Source organism: Bos indicus, chromosome 6, assembly GCF_029378745.1.
Source record: "Bos indicus isolate NIAB-ARS_2022 breed Sahiwal x Tharparkar chromosome 6, NIAB-ARS_B.indTharparkar_mat_pri_1.0, whole genome shotgun sequence".
Classification (NCBI taxonomy): Eukaryota; Metazoa; Chordata; class Mammalia; order Artiodactyla; family Bovidae; genus Bos; species Bos indicus.
Genome location: NC_091765.1, coordinates 50,678,200 through 50,700,976, shown reverse-complemented (window position 1 = coordinate 50,700,976; position 22,777 = coordinate 50,678,200). Strand labels below are relative to the sequence as shown.

Genomic DNA, 22,777 nt, shown 5'->3' with positions numbered 1-22,777 from the left:
TCCATACGTAACTACTGGAAAAACCATGGCTTTGACTAGATGGACCTTTGTTGGCAAAGTAATGTGTCTGCTTTTTAATATGCTGCCTAGGTTGGGCATGGCTTTTTTTTCCAAGGAGCAAGTGTCTTAATTTCATAGCTGCAGTCACCATCTGCAGTGATTAATGAGTCCCCAAAAATAAACTCTGTCACTGTTTCCATTGTTTCCCCATCTATTTGCCACAAGGTGATGGGACCAGATGTCATGATCTTTGTTTTTTGAATGTTGAGTTTTAAGCCAACTTTTTCATTCTCCTCTTTCACTTTCATCAAGAGGCTCTTTAGTTCTTCTTCACTTTTGCCATAAGTGTGGCATCATCTGCACATTTGAGGTTATTGATATTTCTCCAGGCAATTTTGATTTCAGCTTGTGCTTCATTCAGCCCAGCATTTTGTATGATGTACTCTGGATATAAGTTAAATAAGCAGGGTGACAATATATAGCCTTAATGTTCTCTTTTCCCAATTTAGAACCAGTCTGTTGTTCTATGTCCGGTTCTAACTGTTGCTTCTTGACCTCCATACAGATTTCTGAGGAGGGAGGTCAGGTGGTCTGGTATTCCCATCTCTTGAAGAATTTTTCAGTTTGTTATGATGTACATAGTCAAAGACTTTGGTGTAATCAATAAAGCAGAAGTAGATGCCTTTTTTGGTATTCTTTTCCTTTTTCCATGATCCAGTGGATGTTGGCAATTTGATCTCTGGTTCCTCTGCCTTTTCTAAAGCCAGCTTGAACATCTGGAATTTCACGGTTCATGTACTTTTGAAGCCTGGGCTGGAGAATTTTGAGCATTACTCTGCTACCATGTGAGCTGAGTACAATTGTGCCGTAGTTTGAACATTCTTTGCCATTGCCTTTCTTTGGAATTGGAATGAAAGCTGACCTTTTTCAGTCCTGTGGCCACTGCTTCCTTTTCCAGATTTCCTGGCATATTGAGTGCAGCACTTTCACAGCATCATCTTTAAGGATTTGAAATAGCTCAACTGGAATTCCATCACTTCCACTAGCTTTCTTCATAGTGATGCTTCCTAAGGCCAAGTGCTTTAGTACTTTGTTTATATAGCTGTCTCTCCTGTTACATCCAAAGATGCTTTCAGAGTGGGCACCATTTTATGTTCATTTTTTGTGTCTTCTGCACTTGGATCAGTACCTAGCACTCAACATAATTTCAATAACTTGGTAAATTAAATCACTGAGTGAGCACAAACAGACAACATCATACCATTGAACAAAGCACGTGAAAATGTTTTAATATGATGAACACACACAAATTATCTGGGGAAGAATTAATTTACAGATGCACTTCTGAATTTTCCTTATCCATATGATCAGGCTCTACACCCAAGATGTTGACCAGTGTAGATGTGTGTTAGTCATTCAATCGTGTCCGACTCTTTGTGACCCCATGGACTGTAGTCTTCCAGGCTCCTGTGTCCATGGAATTTTCAGGCAAGAATACTATAGTGGGCTGCCATTCCCTTCTCCATAGGATCTTCCCAGCCCAGGGATTGAACCCCCAATATAGATTACATGCCCAGAATCCCTTTCTTTCTGGCTTACAGCCAGGTTTAGTCAGTGGAAACTCTTGACTCAGACGAAAAAGAGAGAGAAGATAAAGTCAGAGTATTTATTCCCTGACTCCCCGTCTCCAAGGCCACTTTGGGCAGCCCTGTCTAAATATTTATTATTCTAGTAACTTCTCTCTCTCCTTTTCCCCTGCAGAGTAGAGGTGGGACTCAGTGGGCAGGGTCTCTCTTCCTTGTCACTGTTGACATTTTAAGCACCATATTTCCATGTCATGAGTAGCTTCCCTGTGCTCTATACTATGTTTAGCAACATTTCTGGCCTCTATCCAGTAGATATAAATAATCTTTTTAGAGCAGTCTACAATTTATAGATTACTTTCACCTATTTAATCTCACTTGAGCTGCATAAGTCTATAAATAGACATTATTAGAACACCTACCTTTACAGATGAGGAAATGAAACTCATAGTAACTAAAAAACATGTACTGGGAAAAATCCTATGGAGTGTAATAATAGGTACAAAGTGTTTTTATATCAAAGTCATAATTTCATTTCATACTGTAAACATATATTGATTAGATTTCCTTATATTATCATTTGCCTAAATTACAGCGTTTCATCACCAGGGCCATTGAGTTTCCTATGAAATGCCAAAGTCATGATGGAATTCTCTGGATGTTATATTAAATGTGAGTGATATAGTTAGTCATCTATTATATATATTTCTAACCCTTAGAAGAAAAATGTTGCAAGTATGTTGTATTGAGAATTGAAATCCTCTTCGAAGATAATATATACTGAACCCCTTCTACAAAAATGCCCACCAGAATTACAATAGAAAAATAGAGTAATTCCAGGCATGCTTATGTATTTGATCATTTTACATTAAAGCAAGAAAGATGTTTAATGCATTTCAGATTTCTAGGGACTGCTTCTATCATTCCACTTCTCTTACAGAAAACCCAGTCCTATTGAAACTTGGTCACTCAGCCAAAGAGATACAAAGTCTGACAGTCTGCTATCAGACTTTAAGGAACTAAGAGATGTCAGCATATATGTGTCCTGCAAAGTTCAGAAATCAAAGAGGCTGCAGGTAATGTCTCCCCTAGGATCTCAGGGAACATTAATTGATGAGAATTGATGAAACTGCATCTTTTCTCCAGGGTCTACATTTATTTTTTCTTTCCCAGGGGGACATTATTTTGGTTCCATAGTCTCCAATGGAAATACATGTGAGACTAAACTGAATGCATATCAGTAAGCTATGAATGAATGGGCTTTTCTAAATTAAAGCATAACTTTTCCTCTTTTGATAACTACTAGTCCAATCATAGTATGGGCTTCTGCAATCAAACAAATCATAAGCCACAGCAGTTAGAAAGAGAAGAATTATGTCTAGTGCCAGATAAAATTACCTTTTACTGCCCTCAAGATAGCCCTGATATCATGTTATTCCTCTAGGTGCATCACTGTTAGGCCAAGTCCTAGAGAGTAAAGACACTATCCTTTACTGAGTTTCTGTTATATCCCAGGATCTGTGCTCCATTATCCCATTAACCCTCATAATACCCCTACTTGGTACACAATGTTATTCTCAAATTACAGATGAGGATATTGAAGACTCAATGAGAAATCAAATTTACCCTGTTTCAAAGCTAATCTCACCTCTTTACTGCCTCTTGTTGATCAAGTCAGTCAGACCCTATCTAACAACAATCATAGTATTTAACTTAATTAGTACTTAATTAGTAAGTTCAATTAATAAACAGTGTGCAAAGTTGCTGCAGTCAGAAATAGTCATTAAAGTGAAGAGTGAATCACTAAATCATATTACCTCTCAAAACATTTGACAGATTTATACATAAAATTTATCTTACAGAAAAAATCATTGCAGCTTTTTCTATCCTTAAGCTTTTTCAAATACAAAAAAAATTCTTTTGAGGGAAAAGTAAGATACAGAAATAATAATGAAATAATTATTTGGTGATTTCATGGGGAAAAGGCAGACTGGAGACTGCCCAAATAATATTTTGTGGTTTATAAACTGTGTTTGTCATGTTTTTAGAATGTTTGCCTATCAGACCTACAGTGAACAGAATGATTCCCCTCCAAGATGTCCACATCCTAATCCCAGAAATTTATGAATATGTTACCCTACATAGCACAAGGAATTAAAAATGCAGATGGAATTAGCTTCTGATCAATTGATCATAAAATAAGAATATTTTTCTGTATCATCCAAGTGGATCTAATGTATCCACAATGTCCTTAAATGATTAAGAGAGAAACAGAAGACAGCCAGGGTGATATTTCAAAAAGACTCTTTACCAGCCATTGCTGGCTTTGAAGATGGACGAGAGTCAAGAGACAAAGATGCAGGCAGCTTTCAGAAACTGGAAAAGGCAAGAAAATAGATTCCCCTCTTGATCTTTCAAAAAGAAACACACAGCAGACAATACATTGATAATAGCCTAGGGAGACCCATTTTTGACTTCTGACCATCAGATATATAAGAAATAAATAATTGTTATTTAAGTTATTATGTTATTAAAAATTGGTTACAAAGGCAATAGAAAACTAATTCAAGACTGAAGTAAGGCCTGGAAGATACCTGGAAAATGGTGATTAGTTGCATTAGCCAACATCCCATAGGACATAAAGTCTCCTGGTTGTATAGTAGGAGATGTCTCCATTTTCTTAAATATGATTCAGCATTAACTATATAAAGTGTATTAAAACATTTTATCATTACACAAATGGTTTTAGCCAACACCTTTTTAAAAACCATGATATAAACTGCCATGATGGAGAATAATTTAAAAATGCGTTAAAAATACTTAAAGTGTTAAGACACATAATGCATCTTGTTCAAATGATTAATTATACTGCTCTATTCTGATTCATGAAATAATTCAACATGATACCAATGATATAAAAGACCTAGTGATAAAAGCAAACTTTATTACTAAATGCTCAAAAGCCCACTGTAACAAAAATCTATCTGTGGTTTACTAGACTCTACTCAATTAAAAAAATTGAAAAACAAAATGAAAAGAAAAAAGAATGAAGGAAAAATGAAGAAAATTCTCTTACATTAGCCAGACTTAGATAGTTAAAATAACTATTGCTAGCTGGAATGTTTTAGCATTAAATTAATTTCTAATTCCTACATACAGGTGCTAGTGATACTAACATATCAAACCACTAGCATTCACCAGTGTAAATATACTTTCAATAGAATATCCCAAGCTAAGGATAGGGTTAAACTGTTGTCCTGAGAGAATTATACAGAGATTCTGCAAATTCTGTAGAAAGTGAATGGGGTGGATTTCAGGAATAGTTATTGAAAATAAGGCCTCAGGAGACTGGAAAAGCTGGCAACACAAAAACAAGGAAACAGAGATGCCAAAATATGAAGGGGAAGATTGCAGCCAAGGCTAATTACACAGTGAAGCCCATTCCAGAACACCTAGCCCTCTGCTCTCCTTTCAAGGCTCAGGCTTATACCTGGCATGGTGAGGTCCATGAGGTCTCAAAGAATCAGAAACAACTGAGTGACTGAACAACAAGAACAATTTCCAGAAAATCAATTCAGTTGTTCTTCCAAAAAGTAACATTTTCCAAGTCTTTTTTTTTTTTACCATAAGCCTCAACAAGAGCATTTAAAATATGTGACCTTTCTTCATGCTGCTTCTTTTTAATATTTTTCAAAAATAATACAAATAAAATTTCTAATTTAAAAATATCATTGTCTGAATTCGAGTTATTAGCTTCTGTTATTTCTGGGGGAGGAGAGACTTCCAGACCAAAATTTACCCCAGAACCAATACAACATTGTAAAGTAATTAGCCTCCAATTAAAATAAATAAATTTAAATTAAAAAAAAATTTACCCCAGAATTTAAAATATAATGTTATCTTATATCTACATTACTTTGCTAGCATGTGAGATGAGTGCAATTGGGCTATAATTTGAACATTCTTTGTCATTGCCTTTCTTTGGGATTGGAATGAAAACTGACCTCTTCCAGTTCTGTAGCCACTGCTGAGTTTTTCAGATTTGCTGGCGTATCGAGTGCAGCACTTTCACAGCATCATCTTTTAGGATTTGAAATAGCTCATCTAGAATTCCATCACCTTTGGAACTAGCTTTGCTCGTAGTGATATTTCCTAAGGCCCACTGGACTTCGCATTCCAGTATGTCTGGTTCTAAGTGAGTGATCACACCATTGTGGTTATCTGGGTCATGAAGATCTTTTTGTATAGTTTTTCTGTGTATTCTCGCCACCTCTTCTTAATATCTTCTGTTTCTGTCAGGTCCATACCATTTATGTCCTTTACTGTGCTCATCTTCGCATGAAATGTTCCTTTGGTATCTCTAATTTTCTTGAAGAGATCTCTAGTCTTTTCCATTCTATTGTTTTCCTCTATTTCATTGCATTGATTGCTGAGGAAGGCTTTCTTATCTCTCCTTGCTATTCTTTGGAACTCTACATTCAAATGGGTATACTTTTCCTCTTCTCCTTTGCCTCTCACTTGTCTTTTTTTCTCAGCTATTTGTAAGGCCTCCTCAGACAACCATTTTGCCTTTTTGCACTTCTTTTTCTTGGGGATGGTCTTGATTCCTGCCTCTGTCAAATGTTCTTGTACAATGTCACAAACCTCCGTCCATAGTTCTTAAGGCACTCTGTCTATCAGATCTAGTCCCTTGACTCTATTTGTCACTTTCACTGTATAATTGTAAGGGATTTGATTTAGGTTATAACTGAATGGTCTACTGGTTTTCCCTACTTTCTTCAATTTAAGTCTGAATTTGGCAATAAGGAGTTCATGATCTGTAGAAAATTCTTAAAGAGATGGGAATACCAAACCACCTGACCTGCCTCCTCAGAAATCTGTATGCAGGTCAAAAAGCAACAATTAGAACAGGACATGGAACAACCGTCTGGTTTCAAATCAGGAAAGGAGTATGTCAAGGCTGCATATTGTCACCCTGCTTATTTAACTTATATGCAGAGCACATCATGCGAAATGCCAGGCTGGATGAAGCACAAGATTCTCCTGGAATCAAGACTGCCAGGAGAAATATCAATAACCTCAGATACACACATGACACCACCCTTGTGGCAGAAAGTGAAGAACTAAAGAGCCTCTTGATAAAAGTGAAAAAAGAGAGTGAAAGCACTGGCTTAAAACTCAACACTCAGAAAACTAAGATCATGGCATGTGGTCCCATCACTTCATGGCAAATAGATGGGGAAACAATGGAAACAGTGAGAGATTTTATTTTGGGGGGCTCCAAAATCACTGCAGATGGTGACTGCAGCCATGAAATGAAAAGTGGCTTGTTCCTTGGAAGAAAAGCTATGACCAACCTAAATAGCATATTAAAAACCAGAGACATTACTTTGCCAACAAAGGCCCATCTAGTCAAATCTATGGTTTTTCCAGTAGTCATGTCTGGATGTGAGAATCGGACTATAAAGAAACCCGAGCACTGAAGAATTGATGCTTTTGAACTGTGTTGTTGGAGAAGACTCTTGAGAGTCCCTTGGACTGCGAGGAGATCCAACCTGTCTATCCTAAAGGAAATCAGTCCTGAATATTCAGTACTGATGCTGAAGCTGAAACTCCAATACTTTGGCCTCCTGGTACGAATAACTGACTCATTGGAAAAGACCCTGATGCTGGGAAAGATTGAAGGTGGGAGGAAAAGGGGACGACAGAGTGTGAGATGGTTGGATGGCATCATTCATGTGATGGACATAAATTTGAGTAGGCTCCAGGAATTGGTGATGGACTGGGAGGCCTGGTGTGCTACAGTCCATGGGGTTGCAAAGAGTTGGACACGAATGGGCAACTGAACTGACTGAATATATATACATATGCTTAGTCGCTAAGTCGTGTTCAACTCTTTGTGACCGTTTGGTCTGTAGCCTGCCAGGCTCCTCTGTCTATGGGATTTCCCAGGCAAGAACACTGGAGTGGGTTGCCATTTCCTTCTTCAGGGGATCTTCCAGACCCAGGGATCAAACCCGTGTCTCCTACGTATACATACATATATAGGTCTTCTCTCATTGCTCAGTCAGTAAATCAACTGCCTGCAATGCAAGAGACCTGGGTTTGATTCCTGGGTCAGGAAGATCCCCTGGAGAAGGAAATGGCAATCCAATCCAGTATTCTTGCCTGGAGAATCCAATGGACAGAGGAGCCTGGTGGGCTACAGTCCACGGGGTCACAAAGAGTCGGACCTGTCTTAGCGACTAAAACCACCATATAATGAACTAAGAAATTAGACCCTGAGTGGCACTGGCACTAAATAAGGAATATCTTACTCCTTTCTGCCACCTGGACAAAAAACTAAAGATCTATTGTGAAGTGACCCCATTAAGAGATCAAGGGACCAAGTATGACAGGAGAAAGATCAACTAGGATTGTTTTATCTCCAAATGTTTTCTGTGTATTCTGGATAATGTCTTATATAAATCCCTTTGTTAGAAAGCTTCACATCAGGGCTTTTTGCTCTTCCAGAATCCTCCATGAATAGAAATATAACTTGGAGAGGCGATATTTTAAAAGCTCTCATCAACCAGTCACTTAAGTAGGATTATCTGGAAGCCAGTTGATAACAAGTACCAGTGTTAATAGAACAAATGAAAGGTGCTCGGCTAAAAAAGAGAACACTAGAAGAAATGAAAAGCATCTAAAATAATTAGAAATTTAAGAAAAAAAAAATTAAGGTTTTTCTTAAGATCTCCCAGGCTATAACACTTTTGATAATCAAGGCATAAATAAATACAAGGTATGAAAATACAAGATTACATGGCTGTTTTTAGAAAAATACAATTTATGATTCAGATGAATTGTTCTATTTTTCAAGGAAGTTGCCTCAAGAGGGTGTAAACATTCCAGTAATGTTGATTAAAAGCATCTATAGGACTCCTCTCTTGGAAATCGCTTTTCAGCATGTGTCTTTTTTTTCAGTCTCTTCAATGAGAGTAATAGTTCCCATTTAAAGGCAGTTTGATATGAGAATTCAGAGCCAACAGTTACAGTGAGCAAGTTTAGTTTTTGGTCAGCGTGACAGATAACAAAGCAATGAGGCTAACTGAATTGCTCATGAACTTGTTCTAATTTTAACAATCAAAGGAAAAAGCCATTAGAAATGCATAAATAGCAAACACCTGTTGAAATGTAAAGGAGGATGAGGTTCCAATTCAGCTCTCATGAGAACAGTTAATGCCTATGTACAACAATGCCAGATTGATGCAGGGCTGATGCAGAAGAAAGAAATTAAAGCCATATTATAACTTGTGTGAAGTCATTAACTAGTCCAACCTTCCTAAGAATTGGTTAAGTCCTTCCCCAAATACCTATAACTCCCATGATAGCCATTACTATACTATATTAAAATTACAAGACTATCTTTCATGAGACTGACTTCCTGTTTTATACACCTACTACCATGAGACATCAATAATTGGGGGTTAGATAGATGAATAAACAACACTCATTTGGACAGGTAACTTCCGGCAATCCTACTTAACATCCCTCCTCAATTAGGTTGATGGAGACACATCTTAGGCAAACTTCGAGATCTACATTTATTCTTATACTATTTTTAGTTATGCTATCAAGGAATACTTGAAATTTGCTGTTAAAAGAGAAAACCCCAAATTTGACAGTCCTTCATAGCTTTCTTAAGGCAGCTAGGATCTGGAAAACTTCAAAAACTTTCAATGTTTAAAATATTCTTATCACTTGGTTGCTTGGTACCTACTGACACCTGACTTCCTCTGAGACAATGAGAAAACTCAGCCTGCATGGTGGGAAAAATGAAGCTAGAGCAAGTATAAAAGCCTACAGAATGCCACAGGGGAAGAAAAAGAGCAGCACCTCAGACTATCACAAACTGTCTCTGCTGCAGAGGATGCTGAGGGGCTGAGAAACACAGATTGCCTAGTCTGATGTCTTGCAGAAGACTGCCAAGTGCATAATGTCCACTTTGCTGAAGCCATTATTCCAGCAATCTTCCTCCACAACTTGAAATCTACTGAGAGGATTAATGATCATTTTTCTGAAAGCAGCTTTCAAAAATGCCAGCATGCCCCCAAATTTCAATGCTTCCTAAACTGATTTGTTTGGGAGGGGGGTTGCAAAGATAAATGTATGACTGTGTTAAAACTTAATGTCATTTGAGTTTGTGGGAGTATGGACATGTGTGTGTGTGTGTGAGAGAGAGAGAGTGTGTAGAAATAAGCACAAACATGGGAAGTAGAAGGTGTATAGGATTTTATGTTTTATTCTCCAACACTTTGCTCGGGGCTTGATAATTTTTTCAGATCTTTTCAACTATAAGTTTGAGGGGGGGCGGAAATGTAGGTAATCATGAAAGTACAGAAAGATACAACTTCCTATGTGTATTCCCTTAGTTCTTTTATTTTTTACTATCTTTTGCCTTTGCTGAAAAAGTTCCTCCCCCATCCTTTTTTTTTTTTTTTCTTCTTTTTCAATTATTCAGTAAAAAGGCCTAGCAAGAAACCAGCTTAAATGATAAAAAAAAAAAAAAAAGAAAGAAAGAAAGAAACAAGCCAAACATATTTGGGGCCTCTGAACAAAATCCAGCTTTTTTATTTTTTTTGTAAATTGAGACTTTCCTCTCTGGTTCTGAAACATGTTTTTTTGCTCCTTTCTTCAATAAGACATTTCTGTTCTTACTCAGAGTGACAAAATAATACATCTTCAATTCTCCTCCACAGATGAGTGCTAGGAATAAAATGACAATACCTATTTTTGGTAACAAGTAATTCTTTATTTTTAAAAACTGACTCTTCTAGGAAAATATTTAGCTTCAGCTTTGGCATCATGACTTCATTTTTGCCAAATCTCCCTCCATCCTCCTTGAAGATAGCTTGTTTACTATCATAGAAATGACATTCATCAATATCCAATGTTTCACTGTTTGATTTTTACAGTTTCTTATTTCCCATGGAGTTTTGAATACCTTGGGAAAATGAGATAAAGAAAAACCGAGTGATCTGTTCAACTTCAGAGATCAAGACCAAAATAAACCTTATAAAAGCTGCATCTGCCTCTCAGCCAGGATTGTACTAATGCGGAGGCATATTATATGGGAAAGTCATGCTTTTAGATGTGAGCATCTGTCTGCATTTCAACATCTTTTTATATGAAATAGATTGTGATGAATAATTTCTTTCTGATACTATTAAATATCAAAACAAAATTCACAGCTCAAGTGGCAGTCCTCTTTTAGTCCTTACTGATGCTAGAGATCAAAAGAGCAGCAGGCAGGTCACCTCTGAACACGAGATAAGTTGCACAAGAGTTTATGACATAGTTAATTAAAGGCTAGAAGCGTGGCTGGATTTCCTTTGTTTAGGCTTCATGCAAATTGCTCTCATTTTCTTCGCCTGGCACCTCTGTAGCCTGAAATGTAGAACTGAGCATTTCTGATGTAGAGAAATGTATACAGACATACAAAGATTACAGAAGTACTGTGTATGGATTGATTTTATATTCACAAGCCATGTCTGTCCTTCCTTCACAATAGGCATATGCTATCCCATTAACTGTAATGTGACATAGTGGGGACATCAAGCACTTTAAGTCCCTCAAGGTTTACATTATCTAATGATGGATAAACAATATGATAGATATTTGAAAGAATAAACATACAGTAAAGTAAATTCTTCACTGAAGCTCTTCTTGGGTGAAACAGCAGTTACACAATTGTAACTTACTTGCCATTAGGAGTTTCTGCCCCGTGCTCTGAAAAAAATTGTTCTTGTTTCACAAAAGAACAATCAAAAAGTTCAAAAATAATAGAGATGAATTCTCAAGAACACATAAGCATGCATTTTTATTGCTTTCTTACTGTCAAAGGTAGGTATTCATACTATTATTTCTGGGGACTGAAAACAATTCCCTTCCCTAAGTGGATTAAAACATAAAAGACACAAACTACAAGGTGTATCCAGGAAATATTTTGCTAGATTGACAACTATACATACAATACAAACTGAATTGTGGATTTCATCAGGTCCTTACAATTTGGTTATGCCGAACACATGGCATTCTTTGTCTTTTCTTCTCTTTTCCTTTTCTGAAAGTACACCAATATCTACATTGAAGTTTACAGATTCATCACTAATTATCCACCTTCATACACTAAATTTGAATGATCTTTCCAACTCAAACCAAATTGTTCCATCTTCTATTTTGCTTATACTCCTACGATACACTAATGTTAAAATGTATGTATGATGCTCACACTTATAAGGCCAATGACTGTGCTGTGCTTGGTTGCTCAGTTGTGTCTGAATCTTTTTGACCCCATGGACTCCTCTGTCCTGCCATGCTCCTCTGTCCAGGCAAGAATTCTCCAGGCAAGAATACTGGAGTGGGTTGCACGCACTCTTCCTGGGTATCTTCACAACCCAGGGATTGAACCCAAGTCTCCTGCATTGCAGCCGAATTCTTTACCAGCTGAGCTACCAGGGAAGCCCAGGCCAATGACTAACACTGATTAATTTCCAGAGTTCTTTGGCTTTAAATCAGTTGTTTCCAAGTGGGAGTTCAACTTTTAACCACATGGTAAAGAACTGATCTGCTAGGCTCTGTAAGAATTCACGTGAGGTCTGGCTGGGATTATTAACTGGGTTCTTTACCAGTTAATCATATTTTCTTCTTATTAGTAGGACATAACAGCAAGGATGGCAATACTTGTAATACTTATTGTTAAACAAACAAAATTCTATGAATTATTAGGTGGAGTATGAAAATAACAGCCTCAAAAATTTGATTCACTAATTCTGAAACTTAAAAACTTTAAATCTTATAAAACATACACTAAGATCAATCCAGATCACAAGTGTATGGAGACATACAGCTGAATCCAGAGTTATATTACAAAGATTTATACTTTGAGACATCCACCTGTTGAATAAGCAACCTATAATAAAGTATCATCAATACATTAGGAAGACACTGTCATAGCAGAAATGGGTATATCATTATTGTCATAAAGAAGCAATTTCAGATGGGCTTCAATGATACCCCTCTGAATTTAGGTGATTAAAAATGTCTCCAATTCTGTAAAGAAATTATCCTTCAATTAAAAAATAAATTTAAAATAAAAAAGAAAAAATGTGTATCATAAAGAAACATATATGAAGTTTAAATAAGGAAAAAGACTGATAAAATGTTTTAAGAGAAAAAAACTGAAAATGACATAGGTCATATTTTAATCAAATGCTTAATAATCAGCACTAGTTTAAAGAAAGGGCTTCCCCTGGTGGCTCAGGGGTAAAGAATCTGACAGCCAAGCAGGAGACGTAAGTTCCATCCCTGGATGAGGAAGATTCCTTGGAGAAGGAAATGGCAATCCACTCCAGGATTCTTGCCTGGAAAATCCCATGTACAGAGGAGCCTGGCGGGTACAGCCAATGGGGATCAAAAAGAGGCAGACATGACTAAGGGTCTAAACGACAATAACAAACACAAAGTAGGTTTTTAATTCTTTTTAAATAAAATTTTATTCTCATATAAAGGCATTTCCCATCCTAATCAAATGGCAATTTACAAAAATTAATAAATTTGTTTTTTCCTAGTTGTATTAATAACTTACAGAACAGACTATGTGTGAATACTTAATGAAATGAATAACATTAAAACAAAATAACAAAAAAGGGAAAATATATTTATGAGGTGTTCCCCAAAGAACAGAATGGGTAGAGAGAAAATGGGAAGTGTGGACTAGTCTAATATCTATCTTTCCATTTTTTGATTTGAAGTTTAAGTTTTAAGGTAGTACTATTAAAAAAAAATTGGACTGAGTAACCCAATTTCAAGAACATAGTAAAAGATATTGAAATAGGAAGGTTGAAATATTATTGAAGGCTTTAAGAGAACTTGGTGAATTCAATTTCATTCTCACAGAACTAGTTGGCTATAGAATAGATGTGTTCCCTGTACTTGGCATATGCACAGCGGTGGACAGGGTGGCCTCTGCAGCCAGACTGCTTGCACTTGAACCTCAGCTCGGACACTTTGCAAACTGTGGGATGGTGAGCAAGTTACTCAGCTCCCTCTGTGGATCACTTTCCTCATCTACAGAATGAAGACAATTACAGGTGTTCTTGGTAGGGCTGTTGCACCTATTTAATGAGATAATCTATGTAAAATATGTTGATCAGTGTGTAGAACACAGCATGTTGAATATGTTTAGCTATTATTTTTTTATTTTCCCACTGTAATTGAATCTCTGTGGGGGAAGGGATGTTTGTCTATGTTTGTTAGTGCCATTTCTCCAGTGCCTAAAATAGTACCTGCATATAATCACCTAATTGGCATAAAATAAGTATTTTCTCCTGGCAGTGTTAACTGTATTACTTTTCTATGTGTAGGATATATATATGCATATACATGGGCTTCCCAGGTGGCACTAGGGATAAAGAACCCACCTGCCAATGCAGGTAGATGTAAGAGACATAGGTTCGATCCCTGGGTCAGGAACATGCCCTGGAGGAGGGCAGGGCAACCCACTCCAGTATTCTTGCCAGGAGAAGCCCATGGACAGAGGAGCCTGGCAGGCTGCAGTCCATGGTGTCACAAAGAGTAGGACACGACTGAAGTGACTTAGCACGCACATATTCATGCATATACATATCATACATATATATACATACATACATACACACAGTAGTTTCTTATGAAAGGTAAAATACTAAAAGTAAGACTTTTTTGTAATGAAGTAAATTTTAATACTCCTGACTTAATAGCATTTGCACTGGTTTGGAAAAAATAGGCATTACCATCTTTTGTCCCTAATGCCATCTCTGTATATAAAATTGGTCCTTGTGTTCAACGAAAAGCAGATTTAGATATGATTAAAATAAATTCAGATTTAGGTTATACTTATTGCCATTTCCTTGAACAAAACAACTGTTTAACTTGCCGTTTTTAATATTGGGGGTCAAATGTAAAGTTAGCTCAGAAAGTTTGTACTTCTTAGGAAAGATCTATTTGGTTGTTATGCTCCATTGCTTAGAAATTCTGATAAAGGACAGAGAAAAGAGCTTCCTTTTTCTGGCATTGATGGGTTTATCCTGTGTTATACCTAAAATATCACCATTTCCTACAGCCCAATGGATATATATATATATATATAGTTCCCAGGCTACTGCTGCTGCTGCTAAGTCATTTCAGTCATGTCCGACCCTGTGCGACCCCATAGACGGCAGCCCACCAGGCTCCCCCGTCCCTGGGATTCTCCAGGCAAGAACACTGGAGTGGGTTGCCATTGCCTTCTCCAGTGCATGAAAGTGAAAAGTGAAAGTGAAGTCGCTCAGTCGTGTTCCACTCTTTGTGACCCCACGGACTGCAGCCTACTAGGCTTCTCCGCCTATGGGATTTTCCAGGCAAGAGTACTGGAGTGGGGTGCCATTGCCTTCTCCAGTTCCCAGGCTACTCATTATCTCATTATGTATTTTATCACATGAATTCTTAATTTTATTATGAAAATGAAAAGACACAGTGGGGGGGGGAACAACTTGATGTGTCCATGGATTTGTATTGATGTACCGTGTTGCATGCATACATAATAATAGTTTGTGAAGAGTCACTCAGAGCGTGGGATCAGCCTCGGTTAAATGTTTGGCAATTTCTAACTGCTAGGGGGAATCAGACTCACTGGATCTTTGTCAGATCAATCATACCACTATGCATGATAATCCACTGACACTGTCCTTGAAAAGGATTAGTAAGCCTATATTATTGCTGTTTCAACCGACTCCCTCCACCCTTTAACTCCTATTATTTTTTATTTGAACTTTAATGCTAATAATATACTAGATATTTTAGACTAAATATTAACATCATCATTTTAAAAAATGCTGTTACATTTGTGGAACAATTTGGGACTATTCTATACAAATATTGATTTTACATAATTACTATACCTGCATGAACTTATATCAGTTGGCAAAATTAAAATAACTAAGATGGTATTTAATATCACCATCTGAGTCACCAGGAAAGCCCCATTTAATATCACAAATCCCTGTAAAACTTAAAAGTGCAAAAAGCATTCAATGATGTGCGTAAAAAGTTAGACAGACATAATGAGCTAAAAAATGAACTTCAAATTTTATGCACATGCATACCCATTATACGTTCATATTTTTTCACAGAAGCTATAGTAATTTTTCATCATTGCCAAGAACATATCTATAGGGCTGCTTTAGGAAATTGATAGAAAAAAAGGTTCTTGTAAAATGGAAAGGTTTAAAATGGAAGGTTCTTTTAACTTCTTTACTATGAAAGTACAGACTGTATGTGGTGAATGACAAGCTCAAGAAGAAACAATGGTCCAGCCCAATGTGTTCTGCTCCAGTCAAGAACACATTCTAGTGTTCTGGCAGGACAAGATGAGCGCACGGCCTTTAAGAATACATTCTATTTTGGAGTGAATTGTCTGCCCTAGAAATTCATATGTTGAAGACCTGACAAAAATTAGAATCTTTCTGAGGCTAATTTATGGTTAAATGATATCAGAAGGGTTAAGGCCCTAATCTGATAGAACTGGTTTCCTTAGAAGAAGAGAAAGGAACACTAGAGCTCTCTGTGAATCTGCTGGCACCTTGATCTGGGACTTCTAGCCTCTGGAACTGTGAAAAAACAAATTACTGTGGTTTAAGGCACATAGTCTCTGGTATTTTGTTATGGCAGACCTTGTGGACTAACACAGACTCTGTCTTGACTGCTGGGGATACACAGCAGGTATTGTGGACTAGAACAAAACGCACACAAAAGCCTAAATACAAAAGCACATAAATTAAAATCTATCAGGATTTTACTGTGATTTTACTGTGCTAATGATAACTTTCAGGTTTGGAGAGAGAATTATTTTGGAGGAGAGTTGACTGCAAGTAGCTGAATGCACCTGCTTTATATAGAGAGGATGGGACCTATGAGGTTGTTTTTTCCCCACTTACATGTGTCACAAGGAGCAAATAACGGAACCTGTCTCCTGGAGCTGTTAGGAGAAGTCAATGTTATAATGTGGTATAGACACCGTTGCAGAGTGATTGACACAGAACTAGAGCTCAATAAATGATCATTCAATGTTAGAGACTGGATATGAGGAATGGAAGAAAAACTTCCAGGAAATACAGAATGGAAGAGGAAAGGACTGTTAAAAAGTAGTAAATTTATTTAAAAAGTATCAAAATGGATACAAACTATTGTGAGTCTTTCCTAAGCTACTTGCTTTGCAGCAATAAACTATTTCTTTTCCCTTTTCCCATTTAGATGTCATAGGCTCTGCAATGACTTTGGACAAAACCCAGTGTCTCCTGGTCTATGGATAGGTACACACCCTAGTTGCACCTTGATCAACATTACTTCAAAGAAATCAACCAGGATAAGAGAACATCAGAGGCTTCGAATAAGTGATTATGACAAAACAAACACAAAGCACCAAGAAACTGAAACAAAACAAAAAAAAAAACTTTTCATATAATATTACAGATAGTGAAAATATTCCAAAAGTGCAAATGAACTTTAAGTAGGGCTTAGAGAAATTCATAGATATGGAGAAATACTATCTCAAGTTACAGTAGTGTTTTATAAGTCCCAAACAGTTTATGTGACCCTCATAAACCCTGTCATATAATCAGAGCAAGGGTTATTATGTAAAATGACAGAAGATGAGTTTGAGAGGCTTCAGGACTTGAAAGGACTTACTTATACAAGGGCGCACTGGCCAGTGAGTGACACAGTTGGGGCAAAAGGCAGATTTTCCTATCACCTTATCAGGCTTTAGTTTTCTACTTTGTCAGAGGCTGTCAAAAACCAAACCAGTAAGCAGAAGTTAGGAATTTCAGGGGCTCTAAACTTCAAGTCTTTTGTAGCCTGACCTACCCTCTGCAGTCAGAATTGAGAAGGGGGAAGTGTTAAAAATTCAGCTTTCTGGGATATCTATAGGAAAGACCTTTGATCCTGTTGCTTAGTTTCTAAGTCCTGTCTGACTCTTTGCGACCCCATGCACTGTACCCCACCAGACTCCTCCTCTGTCCATGGGATTCTCCAGACAAGAATACTGGAATGGGTTGCCATTTCCTTCTCCAGGGATCAAACCTGTGTCTCCTGCTTGGCTGGCAGATTCTCTGTCACCAAGCGACCTGAGAAGCCCTTAGTAAAGACCTGAAGTGAAAGTCAAAGTGATAGTTGCTCAGTTGTGTCTGACTCCTTGCAACCCTAAGGACTGTAGCCCTCCAGGCTCCTCTGTCCATGGGATTCTCCAGGCAAAAACCCCAATAAAGACCTAATAGCACTCAATTTCTGAGAATTTAATTAAATTAGGATAAGAAACAGCTACACAGCAATAATATGGCAACTATTTTGATTACAGTAGTCTAATAATAATAATAGGGAGAAGGTGAGTGTACGGCCACGCAGTGGTTGCATTTTTCCGCCTTCTTTTCTCTTTCTTTGTTCCTCTTTTTCTCACGAATGTACTGGGGTAGAAAATGAATGAAGATAGAGAACACTGATACTGCAGGCTGAAAACCAAAACCAAAACCAAACAAAACAACTAGTAGAAATGGGAGAAAGTAAACATTGACTACTTTTTAACACCAGTCTTACTGTCATATAAAGCCGAGACATCTAGTGTCATCCCTCTGGTCACAAAATCAAGGACACAAACATTTGCTTTTATCAGGACTGAATACCCTTTGCTGCTATAATCTTATCTTACCTCCCGACTCCCAGCTGGAGTCCGAGACACATGGTGCCTTAAAAGAGTTCTCAGTCTTCTAAACTAGGGAAGGCTGTTCACCCTTCCTCAGGGTCCTCATCAAAATCCCCATTTCTTAAGAACTATTGATCTTTGGGAGGTGCTGACTTCATTATCTGCTTAGAGCAATTTACACCCAGGTGTGCCAAAGACAGAATCAACTCCTTCAGAGGTTATGTGCAATTTAAAAGAGGCACTTCTTAGAATCTCAGGACTTCTAAGGAGTGCTTTTGAATTGTAAGGCATTTCTCAGCTTCACTGCCCATCAGTCCACAGGAAGGACATATCCCCTCTCCTAGACTTCTTTCCTGAGTACATCAAGTACATGTTTCTCTTTACAGATATGCTAGACTCTCATCTTTAAAAACAACTGCTCCCCAGGGAGAATCAGAATGAAAATGGAAAAAAAATAATACATTATCAGTGAGCATAGGTTGGCACAGTGAATGAATAATGCTTGCAGGGATATATAAATTGACGAATACAGAGACCCATGCATGTGCATGGGCGTGCATGTATCCATATTTCCTCACAGATGAGGATCTCCCAAAAAATCCTGAAAACCCATATGTCTACACACCTCTTCACAGCCCCTCAAAATATACCAGAAGTCTACCGTGTGACCAGTGCCTCCCTCCCACATTTGCTTTAGTTTAATCTTTTTGAAGAGTTTGGTGTTTATAACACCACTAAGAAGAAGCCAGGAGGGGGAATCAGAGAATTGCTCATTTGGTACAGAAACAAGAGACACACATCCTGCAGAGAAAGCAGGGACTCGAGCCAACCCGGCAGGTAGTCCTTTATCCTGGAGACATCACCCAGCAGGGAAAGAAAATAACAACTAGGATGTTCTCAGAGTTTGAAATAAAAGAGGTCATGCCACAGTTCAGTGATCTGATGTGGATGGATTTTCAGGCTACTTAGCACTAAAGCCCAGGCCCTTTGATCATTGTTTGTTTCACAAATATTTAGGGGTATCTCCTGTATGCTGAGCACTCTAGCAGGCACTGGGAATATCTTGATGAACAAGACAAACTTGGGGGCAGTCTCTCTGAGCTTCACCTATCCCTTGCCTTAAGTGGTAGTATATTATTTTTGCACTAAAGAGTTTTGTTTTACCCATCATTTTAATTACAAAGCCTTGCGTAGTGTATAAAAGAGAAAGCAAATCAACCTATTCTCTCTAAAATAGGTGGATTACAAAAGTTATACACAACCAAGAAAAGCGTTTTTCAAAATTACAGATAGAAATTATTCCCGGAGACATTTCAAACTGTGGAATTAATTACTTCTGGAGGATATCAGTAGTTTTTCTAGAGATAGCCTCAAAAATAAATGATAATCTTGGTTGCTTACCTAATTCCTGAAATTTGTCTGTTTTTAATCTCATATGGGGCTGTTGTTTACAAAATAGGGTAACTGATGAGATCTTCAAGTTATACCCACAACATTTTTTTTGATAGTATAAAGTGTAGGTTGTGACTAGAACAAGTTTGAAAAACTGGGTTTGTTGTAATTCTTTTGGGAAGAGTTTACCCAGGTAAGTCTAAAAATATACTATATTCAAAAGCACAAATTTCACCATTTCCACCAAATGCGTTCAGTACTTTTGAATTCTGACTGGCTATTTCTTCCAAGACTTGATAAAGTTCTTTGCTAGTTCCATCAGGGTCCTGAAAAAGCTATTCGTTACTCCAGTTTCCTTACCTCAGCAATAATAATGGTGCTTTTCCTCAAAGATTGCTCTGAGGAGCAAACATGAGTTCAATGATTTGAAACTTTAGAAGCATAAGGCAAACACAATCTATCATTTTTCTGCTCTGTAATCTTCTTTATAATACATCAATTCCATGAAGACAAAGACATCTTATTTTTCTTTGCATACTCAGTATCAGCTGATATTGGATGTGTTAAAGTAAATAAACTTTACTTAAATCAGCCTCTAACATCCTCATATTCCTCTTTAGTTTTTATAATGGAGAATGAAGTATTGCGCTGTCATTTAAAATAAAATATCCAAATGCTAAAAGATATAAGGTGGTGGACTGCTCTGAGTCCATTTCGATTTGTCCATAGGCACCTCCCTAAAAGGTAAATTCCAGTAACTGAAAAGGAGAGTGGTCAGGAGATCTGAGGTGGAGAACATTTGGGAGCAGGGGGTTAGTTAGGGCAGAGGGGAAGTCTGTGCAGGGACAGGAACCAATGGCAAAATGTTAAAAGATGGAAAAAAAAAAAATAAGAAAACACTAGAGGGATGATAATAGACATCTTATAGCTTGCTGCTGTTGATTATTCTGATTCAGCTTTTAAGCACACTAAAATCCTTGGGATTGTTAGTACTTTTTTGTTTTGATTTATTATGTTTTCTAATCATAACAGTAAATAGCCATTGTTTACCATGTGGAACAATCTAAAGGGGTGGTTCTCATTCCTTTTGGGCTACTTCCACAATAAGACAAATTTTTTACATAGCAACCAAAAGCAGGGAGTAATGGAGGCATACAAACACAACTGAAATAAGGATTGCACAAGAAAATATTTAGCCTCACTGTATGAATGGCCTACTTGAATTTTTTCTGCTTTATTTTGCATCTTTCAGATTGTAGTAGAAATTCACAAATTGATTCATATACCCAAGTTTGCAAAATTGTGCCTCAGAATGCTCTTTGTGAAGGTATTCATAAACATCCACTCCATGTGGCTACACATTAGTTTATCCCAAAATTCTGGACATTTTTTTCTGTTTGTTTTTTTTTTTTTTTTTTGTCTGTAACTTGTCTTTGAGTTGATGTGATTCAGTACAGGATTTTGTTTAAGTATACATATAAGGAAGCTTACTACTTTAGATTGAGAAAACGTAATATTTCCAAGAAGCCAAAAGTGGTAAGAAGTTTTTGTTTTTTACCAGTTTCTTACACTGGTCCTGTGCTCAAAACAAAATGAGAGATTGATGATAATTAGGTTTTATTGAAGAATTTCACTATAGTCTCAGTGATATTTCTGAAAATTTCCTTTTTGCAAAATTAAATAAATAGCTAATAAAATAAACAACTTGAAATACATGCTTTAGTATTTAGAAGTGTTAGTGAGCATTTCTTATCACTCTGTATATTTATGTTGTTCCAATATTTTTTTTTCTTAAAAGGCTTTTATATTGACAATAATTCACCAAAAAATTCTCAAGAATCTAGAATTCTTGGTCAGTATCTCAAAACTTGGGGAAAACTTTAATAGGGCAGATGGTATGATAAATATATTACAAAATTATCAAAGTTTATATATGGAACACTTATTTTAGGCACACAAACACATACAACATAACAAACAGAGACATAAATATACAAAGAGAGTTAGAGGAAACATACAGAGAATTCTTGACTTACCTAGAAAATTACTATTTGTATAACTAAAATTCAGCTACTTGCTTTCTCAAAAATATATGACATGCTGAATTCTCAGAAGTTGCTTGAACTTATGTTACCTGACATCAAATAGAATAGTCTTCTGATAAACGAAAACTGAAAAAAATAGGTAGCTACATCTTCCTTCTGAATGTGACCACGATGACTTCTGTGAATCTAACTCAAAGGTTCTAAATTTTCTTAGGAAATTTAACAACAACAACAACAAAGTCATGAAAATTCTACAGATATTTTGGTCAATATTTCAAGATTAGGAGAAAAAACAATCCACTGGCAGTGCCTGTGGTAAGCACAAAATAAATCTCTTGAATTTGTCTTAGAGAAAATACTTTTTATAAATGTTGCTCAAAGTCTTTGCATATAAACTGTGGGAGCACACACAAACACACACAGTAGCATTTAGAAATACACACACAGAATGCGCAAGAGACACTACCCTTCACTCTAACAGAACTCTCTCCCTGGTCTGGAAAAGGCTTTGAATATGTAACACTTTAAAACTATTGAGTAATTTAGGATTTTATTCATAGTCATTATTTAATGTATTATAGACAGAGACTTCATAGACTTACTTTTCCTTGGTTTACACAAAGCCAGAGTCTTAAAATCATTGTTGAAATACATTTTTAGATTTTTTTTTAAAGACTTCATTATTAAATTCTGATAACTACCTCTCTGAGAATGTAGTTCCTGGTAAATGACACCCACTAATAGCACATTTCTTTATTAATACTGTTTCTTTTATAAGTTTATTTATTTCAATACTGTTTTTCCTTAAATGAGAAAAAAAAAAAAAAAAGAAAATCAAATGCACAACAAATGGAACAAGCAGTGATTGGCTGACACCCCACGGCCAAGGGCAGGCTCCAGCAGGTTTCGAAGTAGCAAGGTCATCAGAGTATGGTGCATAATGGAGCATCATATTTGAGTGGAATTCAGCCAAACACAGTAATGTATGGATGTAGACGCAT

The 22,777-nt window shown here is 36.9% G+C and overlaps 1 protein-coding gene across 11 annotated transcripts in view; it reads right to left on the bottom strand.

The window, feature by feature from the left end:
- PCDH7 (protocadherin 7) overlaps nucleotides 1-22,777 on the bottom strand; it is a 473,458-nt gene that overhangs the window by 440,240 nt on the left and 10,441 nt on the right. For 2 of the 11 annotated variants that reach the window (XR_011567140.1, XM_019962562.2), the window contains exon 2: nucleotides 1-22,777. This exon is cut by the window's left edge. The exons of the other annotated variants lie outside the window; for them this stretch is intronic. Coding sequence is in view for 1 of the 2 variants with exons in the window: in XM_019962562.2 (XP_019818121.2) it covers nucleotides 22,742-22,777 (36 nt within the window). In the remaining variant the exon portion in view is untranslated. 11 annotated transcript variants of the gene reach the window in all.